This window comes from Lolium perenne, chromosome 5 (assembly GCF_019359855.2).
Source record: "Lolium perenne isolate Kyuss_39 chromosome 5, Kyuss_2.0, whole genome shotgun sequence".
Lineage (NCBI taxonomy): Eukaryota > Viridiplantae > Streptophyta > Magnoliopsida > Poales > Poaceae > Lolium > Lolium perenne.
The window spans coordinates 184,655,490-184,665,281 of record NC_067248.2 but is presented as its reverse complement, the minus strand read 5'-3'; the positions used below and the strand labels follow the sequence as shown (position 1 = coordinate 184,665,281).

At 47.8% G+C, this 9,792-nt stretch overlaps 1 protein-coding gene and 1 long non-coding RNA gene across 4 annotated transcripts; both read right to left on the bottom strand.

Moving 5' to 3' along the window:
- Nucleotides 1-1,410: 1,410 nt before the first annotated feature.
- On the bottom strand, nt 1,411-4,004 carry LOC127301190 (uncharacterized). 3 transcript variants are annotated; one of them, XR_007851903.2, is made up of 4 exons: nt 3,283-4,004; nt 2,826-3,042; nt 2,492-2,745; nt 1,411-1,717 (listed from the first exon to the last, which is right to left on the bottom strand). It is a non-coding gene; the product is annotated as an uncharacterized lncRNA (long non-coding RNA). The 3 variants fall into 3 exon arrangements; XR_007851901.2 differs by having other exon boundaries at nt 2,492-3,042; XR_007851902.2 differs by having other exon boundaries at nt 2,492-3,039.
- A 689-nt stretch (nt 4,005-4,693) lies between these two features.
- LOC127301188 (uncharacterized) lies at nt 4,694-6,712 on the bottom strand. Its single transcript, XM_051331410.2, has 2 exons — nt 5,521-6,712; nt 4,694-5,423 (listed from the first exon to the last, which is right to left on the bottom strand). The coding sequence occupies exons 1-2, from the start codon at nt 6,409-6,411 to the stop codon at nt 4,788-4,790; spliced, it is 1,527 nt and encodes a 508-aa protein (XP_051187370.2). The 5' UTR covers nt 6,412-6,712; the 3' UTR covers nt 4,694-4,787.
- Between the last annotated feature and the right edge of the window lie 3,080 nt (nt 6,713-9,792).

The following is a 9,792-nucleotide window of genomic DNA, read 5'->3' as shown; positions in this document are numbered from 1 at the left end:
ACATAACATGCATTTCAAAATATAGGGAGCATATGCACACATGTTCCAAAACACCACTCCCACACTCAAAACATCTTATATACATGCACAGAGGGGGTACATATGAACCAATTTTGGTGAGGTCATCAATATGAACCAGAGGAAGTACTAGATTTGTTGCCATATTTAACAAAAAACGAGAGCCAAAAGGAACAAATAATTGAAAAAGACAGAAATAGAAGTTTCTCTAGATTTGATAATAGTTGGTGAAAAAAGACAGAGAAAAAGGGGAAAAAGGTGCTCTTAAAAGGGATATGTCAATTTAGACCGAGAGAGACAGAACCCAGCTCCTGCTCACGTACAACCAAATGCGGTCTCGTCCTGTCCCACGCGGTCCCTTTCTACCAGCCCCACGCGACGCGGTCCCACACGACGCGGCTCCACACGTCAGCACGAAACGGTCAACTAAACGGGAATCCTACCGTCCGACCTCCTTCTGCGGGTATTAGATAAAGGTCTAGAGAAAACTGAAAAAAACTAAATAAATGAGGAAAACTAAGTACAACTAAAAACCTGAAGGCACGAGAATAGAAATCCCTAGATTGTACCTCCATCCGTCTAGCCGTTCCACCTGTATGCCCGTCAATGCTATTAAAATGTCAGCATGGTGTGAAGCAGCGACTAGCTAGCTACTGACATCTAGCTCGACGATCGTCCGGTCGCCGTTGTGTTAGAAGGGTTCTTGTCGAACAGTCAGCATAGAGATAGGGTTATCGTCGCCTCAGTGTCTGCACTCTGCAGTAGTGTACCGCGCAACCCCAGGTATAATGACGCACACGCGCGGCCATCACCGGCGCCCACAGCCGCTCCATGCGCGCCGGCCACCATCGCCGATCAAGCTGCGCATCGCGCGCGCCATGCTCCGCGGAGATCTCAGATCGGTGGCCCATATCACCTCCAAACCTAATCGATGAACCAAGAAATTAATCCTCATCAAGCGGACCGAATGACACCGAGATATATCATTGCTCACGCCGTAGCTTGTGGACATGGTCACACGCATATGGACCGCTCGATCACAGCTCCACGCAGCGTATGATGCAGTTGCCCAATGCGCCGACATGTATGCGCAAAACTGCCGTAGAAAGTTGGCCCTATGAGATAGGAGTAGCATTAAGCTTGTTTTTGCGAGGGAAAATAGTGTTAGTTTCTCTTGTAATCATACACTAGGAAGTTAGGCGCAGCGGCACGCCGCACCTACGATGCCGGCAAAGCGACGGCATTTCCCACCACTGCATATCTAAGTGAGGATGGGTTATCTAAACTTTCAATGGCAGAAAGAAAGGTCTGACACTGCATCTCTTTTAGGAGTCACACACAGTGTGTAACTTTATTTGTATATGGGCCTTATATTTTACATAGTACTTTGAATGGACTTGGCAAATTAGTCATACTTATGTGATGTTTGCCTGAAAACAATTATACAAATGTAATATACATTAGCGTTTCATAGTTGCACTAAGGAATTGTGGCTCAATATGGTCTGCCCAAAGATGTATAGCATATAGCGATGCCAATCACTGGTGAAACAATTATATCAGACTTCTGTCTTCAAAGGAGATATAGGTCGGATGAATAGATGAAATGTGTACATCAGTCATAGAAGAATCTAGTCTGTCTCAAAGCTCCAGCTTCAGATTGTCCACCTGGCTGATGACACCAAGGGCCTCAACCTTTTCTGATGCAAATAAGGCCACAACTTTATAGTGAAATGAATAAAGTAGGTAAACATGTATATTTTTGGTTCACTGGCTTCAGATTTGCTATGCTATGATCAAGTCATCAAGGTGACAAAGGAGCAGACAACGGCCGTTTGTGTCATGGTAAAAGAAACATCGAGAACTTAATGTAAATGAAATCCGATGGACCCATAGCGAAATCTGTTAGAGATATAGTATCAATACTTCATGCCCCTATGTTTTTGTATCAAATGTGCGAGCCTCTTTTGATACATCGCCTGAAATCATTACTTTTCAATGAATGTATCAATTTTGTTTTTGTAAAAAGTAGCTTAATTTGTTGGTTTAACATAGTATAGCAAAATTAGAAATGTGATTTTAACTACTGAACTAACAAATGTCTTAACTTGCATTCTGCCATCTTATGGCATTGTTTCTGCACAAATATTGTGAAGCAATCTAAATGAATGACACCCTCAATTTACCATAAGAATTAATTGCAAAAGAGCTACACTTGCAATTCCATTAAGCAAATAAGTGCTGATCTGCTTGCATAGTTTTCAATTGAAATTCTAGGGCATTGCTGAAAATGGTTTGCCAAACCGAACCTAACTACCAGTGTAGCACTTCTTCAAACAGCATAACTTCCTTCGGAAATAAACAAATTACCAAAGAAGAAAAGAAACTTGAAAAATGTAAATGATTGCGAAAGAGAAATCACAGTATGAGTATTGTTTTCTTTCCATGGATATAAGAGATGCAGTGTAGCATACCTGAGGTAATTAATCAGAAATAGTCCGTTCAGAAATTGAGCCATCATCCACCTGAAAATCATAAGCCAGAACTGAAACTCGTACTTCCTTCTCACCGATGATCACTTGACAATATGTTGAGAGGAAATATTTTCCACGAATTCATATTAAAGAAAAGAGAGGTCAAGAACATTTGCTTATCTGAAAACTGGTACAAATCATAGTGTTGAAGAGGAAGTACATATGACTTACAACGAACAGCTTATAACAAAGAACTGCAGAAGAGGTAGGTTAGATTGATGGTTTAACAAATTACTGAAATAAGAATTTAGCAACTAAACTAATAAGTTCTTACTTGTCTTTCTGGAATATACCATTGGTTATGCATATATTTTGCAAACCAATTTAAAGAAACACTGTAGCTTCTTGCCCATAGAAAGGTACATATATAGCTAGTGGAAGTGTCTGCAGCATCTGCTGTTGCAAACCACAGTACTTATATCCTAATTACCCAACCGCAACAGGCCACTAATTTTCCTGAAACTCCCATCGGTACACCACGTCCTCCTCTGCTGCATCAACCATCGAGTGGTGGATTAATACACATGACCTAAAAGATAAATGTTGTTTGCAAGGTATTCAGAACTTGAAGCTAAAGGCATGGTTGGGAATTTTATCAAGCATATACCAGGCGTATACATCTGCAATATACTTATTTATCCAATAGCATGTGTGTAGCGCCGGCAATCCCATAATTGTTCGCAAAATAAGAGAGATTGTAGTAGTGTGAAGATTAAACTGATGATTCTTACATCCGGCCATAGCATGGAGGAACTGTATTGAGGACGAAATATTGACGGAGCGTGGACACCAAACTGCCGGCCAGTCGGCCGGTCGGCCATGCTATCTGTAGTCACATGGGACTCCATCTTGCCATTGCCCCAAACATTGTTGTGAGGCCCTTCCGCTCCTTTTATGAAAGTGATGGCAAATAGCGTGGAAGAAGGTTGCAAGAGCCGGGGCGCGGAGAAGAGGCCGGCCGGGGCATCCACCAGTGCGCCCACTGCCACGCCCACGAGACAGAGGCCTACCCCGCCCTCCACACGTAGCAGAAGGGCAACCTGAATGACCCGCTGAGGTAGCATATATCCTGCAACTGCAATTCATGATGCGGCACGGAGCAAGCGGATGCCACGAAGAAAGAAGCCTGTGGATCCAAGAACGCGTCAACGACTGTCGATATGCTCAACAGATAGAGCAAAGAGAAAGTGAGGCGGGGAAAAAGAGGACAGGTGGAGGAGGGAGCGGCGAGGCGACGCAACTGCGAACCGACGCGCGCAACCGCTCATCACCACCGGACCTGTGGTCGATTCGGGCATCTCCAACTCTATTGCTTCCTGCTCCCCGCCATGCCGCCGCCGCCAGCACCACCAAGCGGGCTGGACGCCCCCTGAGGCGAGAGTCCCACACGGTGAGCCAGACGACCCCACGTTCAGGATGTAAATGGCAGCGGCACTCCGCGTGCCCACATACGCCGCCCGCGATTTTTAGTCTAAATGGCATAAGTGGATTTTCACGAATTTTAAGTGGCATACGTGGACAGATCCATCAAGTCCACGATTTCCAGCGGCTGACCCTCGAAGGAAAAGAGAAAATTCCCCATCCCTGCGCTATCCCGAGTCTCGGCTCGTCGCCCTCCTCCTTTGCGCCGCCACTCGCCGCCTCCTCCTCCGCGCCGCCCCCGACCACCTCCTCCGCGTCTCCTCCGCGCCGCCCCCGACCACCTCCTCCGCGTCGACATGTCCTAGGTCCTCCTCCGCAGCAGCAGATGGATCTGGCGGAGACTACCTTCCCCGTCCCCTCCACTGCGACCGTGGCCGCTCCGGCACCAGCAGGGCCGCACAGCGGCGGGAGCAAGTCCGTGCTCGACGGTGAGGAATCTCTCCTCTTCACTCTCTGGTTCCCCTCCCTCCTCTTGGAAAGCTCTAGCCTAGTAAGAGCATGTCTAACAGGCCCCGTATTTTTTCGCCCCGTAAAACCCGAGTAGAGGGCCCTGTATCCGGTTTTCACCGGCCAAAAACTCGGACGAGCTAGCAGAACCCATATCCCCACCCCGTAAAACAGAACGGGGTGGGGATACGGGTTCTGCTAGCTCGTCCGAGTTTCCCGCCCCTCAAAACAGGGTTTTAGACAGCAATTTGCACAACGATTTCACATCAAACATAGCACATCCAAAATATGTGATGCATAATTCATAGTTTTAACATCACAACACGATCATACGCAATGTTCAAGCCACGGAAGTTCCCAAATGTGATCAACCATCAAGGGATCCATCGCCACCGGCGCCACCGCTCGCCGGAGACTCACCTTGAGCACGAGCTTGACGCGCAGCCTTCTTCCTCGCAATGATGTCCGCCTTGGTCTCGTTCCACCACGCCAGCTGATCCTCGTCCATGCCGTCGGTGCGCATCATCATGATTTCCCTCTCCTCGGCCAAGAGCTCCTTCATGGCCTTGGCTTCTTTGGCTGCGATCAACTTCATGTCAAGCTCGGCCTTCAACTTGGCATCTTCCCTCCTTGCTTGCACCTTGGCAAGCTTCACCTCACTCTTCTTGTCGGTGATGAGGAGCTTGGTCTCCAACGTCTTCATCGTCAATGCCTCCTTGGACTTCATGAGTTGATCCAACTTCTCCCGGAAGCTAGCTGCTTCAAGTTCTACCTTGACCCTCTCCTTGGCCTTCTTGTTGCCCTCGGGCTTGCCGGTGTTTCTCCCAGTCATGTCCTCTGCTTCATCATCCATGGTGAGAAGTGCCTCCTTCTTGCACTTTGGCTCGTTGTCCCGCAACTTCCATTTAGGAAGATGTTGAAGGATGGAAAAGCAATGTTGAAATTGAAATTCCTTGTTCTTTGAGCCGGCCATGTCCTTGTACCGTTGTTGAGCATACTTGGGCTGCACAACAATAGTATGAGGAGATGTTTCCACATCATCAACACATAATATGGATAGCTTGTGATGTTTCCACATCATCAACACAAGGAAAACTTACATAGTCCTCCGGCACGCATCCACTAGGAGGGTTGTCGGCCACTTGATCCATGGCAGCACTCCAACGAGAACAAGCCGGCTTGATGATGTTCCATCGGCCTTCAAGGGAGCGGTAGGATCTGTCCGCCATGCTCTTCGTGCGAGGCTTCAGCTGGTGGTACTGATCCTCAATGCGCTGCCAATAGCGCTTGCCGCCTTGGTCCACTCCGGTGCACGCATCCATCCCCACCTTGCTCCAAGCACGGACCAAGATGGCGTCTTCGATCTCGCTGTAGTTCGCCGTGCGTGGCTTCGGCGTCGACGAAGAACCGGCGGCAGCCGGATCAACCTCAACCACCTCCTCCTCGTCACCCTCATCCTCCTCCTCCTCATCAAAGTCTTCAACGTTGCACTCCCCTTCGAATGCACCGATACCGGCGTCCAAATTCACCGTGGAATCGTTGAGCATGTCCAAGTAGGATGTTGTGGACTCAACATCGAACACCTTGTCTACGTCGATGGTGGGTGGCGGCGGCGCGGGCTGCGCGGGCGGCGCAACGGCCGGAACGGACGGAGGAGGGGTCGTGACCTTGGAGGGCGGTGGAGGCGCGAGGCCGATGCGGCTGATTGCCTTTGTCCGCACCTTGGCCGGCGCGGCGCCCCTCGGCCCTGCCGCCTTGGTCTTCACCCGGCCCGTCTTCTTGGCAGCCGGCGGCGCTTCGCCCGGTGAATCGGCGGCCGCCGCAGGTGCTTCGAAAAATTGCTTCGGTATCCTCTTCCTCTTCGACGGGATGGTGGAGGCGATCATGGCCGACACGACGCCGGCGGCCGGAGGACCTCCGACGGGGACATCAACCACCGCGCCCGAAGGAGGTGTACCGCCGGCGGTAGGCGGCTCTTGCGGACGGTCCATGGCGGCCGGATCCGACCGGGAAGGGCGCGGGGGAGGAGATCGGGCGGCGGCGGCGGCGGTTGGCTTCAGCGAAATGCTTCCCGCGCAGTGGAGTGGGCGATAGTGGTTTCGCCCACTATCCCCGCTCCCACCCCGCACAAGTACGGGGCGAGGACCCGCCCCGTACTCGAAAACAGCAAAAAACGATTCGGGGGCCGTTTTTACGGGGCGTGCTAGACGGCCGGGTAGAGCCGAAACCCTCAAATCGGCGGTTATTATACGGGTTTGCCCCTTTTACGGGGTCTGTTAGACCTGCTCTAAGAAGGATTTTCGAGGTTTGATTGGGAATTGCATTTTTTCCATGTTCCATGTCGCAAATTGGATGCAGATTCACGAGCTGCTCGAATTTCTATGTTGTAGTAGTCAGTGTATGCGTATACAACGATTCTACACTGACCAAATATATTCTATGATGCATCTAATGAACCAGATTCAGTGCTGTAGATATTGATAGATTTTCTCTATAATTGGTCACTGATTGTTGGAAGAGTGCTAGCTCAGTACCCAGCTCGTCCCATCTCTTTTAATATACACCATGTTAACAACGATACTTTGCAAAATGGGTATGATGAATGTCCAACATGACGTTTCTTTATATGGACTGATAAGCTTTTGGAGCATGGTGTTTTAGACTACTCTAGTTGTGTAACCATTTCAGAATCATCTGGTAGAAAGGAACTTTTGGTGTTCTGCATTTAAGTGTTTTAGAGAAAAGGTATTATGCCTTGTTTTTACATCTAAGCAACTCTGCATTGAAGTCTTGAGTGACACTGTGACAGTAACTCGAACCAGTGCTCTCTGCGTGGATGAACATAATAGTACTAAATAGGTAGGCAACTTTCTTGATTTCCCTAATTAGTCTTCAGAACCTTTGCTTCGATCACTCGCATCAGCACAGCCACGTCCTGACACTATCTGAATTTAGCTGATAGTTGGTGCCAACCTTTGAAAGTGGGAATTAGGTTGTTCATGAATACAACAAATGCAGGGATCCAAATTTTGTTTAGCTTCAGACGAAGTTGGTGTAATCTTCACGAGCTGTGGTGGTTACTGGTTACAGGCAGTGTGATCATCCATGTCACCGTGCTTGGTGGATAGCCGTCTCCGTTCCTAACTTTTCCTTTTGCAAAGTATCATGTTGTGGATGATGATGATCTGTGAGGTGGTATGATCTACGAGGAGGTACGACGCTGGATTTTATTCACAAAAGCTCTGTACTGTAATGTCTTTCATAGTCTCTGTTTGCATACTAAAACTCCCGTGTTGTAGGTTTGCATGCTGTTTATAGTCTCTGTACTCTTTCATAGTCTCTGTACTGTAATATTCTTACTTTTTATGCAGCTGTTTTTGCCATGTTTTCATTTAGAGATGGAAGGTGTAGTTGATCTGTTCTCTGCTGCTCAGTTTATCTTTATTTGTGATGCTTCAAGTATATCATTATCTTATTGTGGTGTACTGGTGTGTAATATATAAATTAATTTTACATCCTGATGTTAAACATTTGATCGATGGTTAAGCTGTCTGCCTGAGCGTTTGGTTCAGTCAGGCAATATGTCGATGATAGCCAAACATGTATTACTTTTGGGCATTGCTCGAGTGACTAGCCTAGACATGTATTACTTTTGGGTTCCCTTTTATTCTTATATACTATACAGTCTATCTGATTTACACAAAGAGAAGATATATTTAGCATGACTTAAAATTTCAGGTGCATTTCCCTTTATTTTAATAAGATGTTTGGAAGGCTCCTGTGCTGATGCTGCTCCCTGTTGCACTTGAAGATGTAGATTCATGTCAAGTTGATCTCAGCTGCTAAAAGGGTGGTATATTCATGAACCGTGCTGACCTCTGTGTTTCCTATTTTAGCAAATGTCGGTGATTCCTTGCGGATGTGGATGAGCATGCATCTACTTGTCTATTTTGTTGTGTCATCTCGACCCCAGTGTCTTCATGCCAGATTGATGCATCTTTTGGGAATTATGGCACATCCTAATTTTCTGTTGCTGTTACTTCACACTTGAAGAACTCTGAAATGCTCACAGATTGTTGTTTCTAGAGGTTATCTCTACTGGATGCTCTTTTTTGTTTTGGCTGCAGCAATGCCATGTATCGATATGCCTGCCTCACAGATTGTGCTTAAGTTGTTGGACAAGATTATGTGTACTTGTTCTATTTTTTCTTTGTTAAAGAAGGGTCCGAAATAATCTATTGTATCTTTTATCAGTTCATACCGCTGATGTGTATGTCAGTTGAATGCGTTGGTCATGACCTTGTATCAGCTTCAATGCCATATGTATTTGGTAGACTGAGTTCGACAACAGACAGTGAAGTGGTACTCTTGTTCCTATTAATCTGGCCTCTTTACAGTTCATCTAGACAGTGAAGTGGTACTCTTGTTTCTATTAGTACAGACGTTGGAGTGATTCAGTGAATCCTTTTACCTTTTTTTTGTGTGAAGGAAATCCTCTTAACTTATTAGTATTATTATGCAGCTATTTTAACAACAGGTTGGCACACGCTGTACTTACTCCTGCTAAAGCTAAAGAAGATTAACGCAGTTCAAAAGCACTAGACGATGTGCAATCATCCCAAAATTATCGAATCGTTGGAAACAACTAACGTTGACAGTGCTGCTTAATTCCCTACGGTGGAACTGGACAGATTGCTCGGTCCCATGTGGCATCACATCAGAGAATGAGGCATCAAGCTGGCCGAAGCGGCGCCACTAAGCCGCAGGAAACCGCAAGCAATTATTAGCGGCTCCCACCAAAACAGCTAATCGCGTATGCGGCCGAAGCGGCATCTCCGTTTTGTCCAACGGATGAGCCATTTACATCCTGAGGCCCACGTTCAGAGGCAAAATCATGTGTGGGAGGCGTGCTGCACCAAAAAACGGTGGAGAGCCTCTCAAAATGAAAAAAAAAAGACGGTAGAGAGTTCGCGATGGTCTGGTTTGGTCGGTCAAACCGGGGCGGAGAGTTGCCGATTGCTCTGCCGCGCCTGCGCCTGCCGGTTCCAGAGGCGGAAGGAAAGCGGCGCTCCGGCGACCAGCACAGACGGCATGGCGGCGACATGGTCCCTCAACTCGCTAGACGCAAAGACAGCAATGAAGTCCTCTGGCGCAAAGACATGAACAGAAATCACTCCCTCCAGCACGCCGCGCCACCTTAGCGCCGCCTCCACGTGCGCGGCAGTCACCGCCGGCCTCTTGCCACCCACGGTGACCACCATGGCGAGCTGGAGCCTCCGCTCCAGGTCACACATGGCTGCCGAGCGAAAACCTCTTTTTACATTGAACGGTACCTACAGCAGTGACGTCAGCAATGACGTCAGCCATGTGCT

Excerpts from the sequence above, each read along its gene's own strand:
- LOC127301188 (XM_051331410.2), bottom strand. The coding sequence starts at position 6,411 with ATGGACCGTCCGCAAGAGCCGCCTACCGCCGGCGGTACACCTCCTTCG. Across the intron at positions 5,424-5,520 it reads GATGCGTGCCGGAGGACTAT|CCCAAGTATGCTCAACAACG; the intron begins GTAAGTTTTCCT and ends ATTGTTGTGCAG.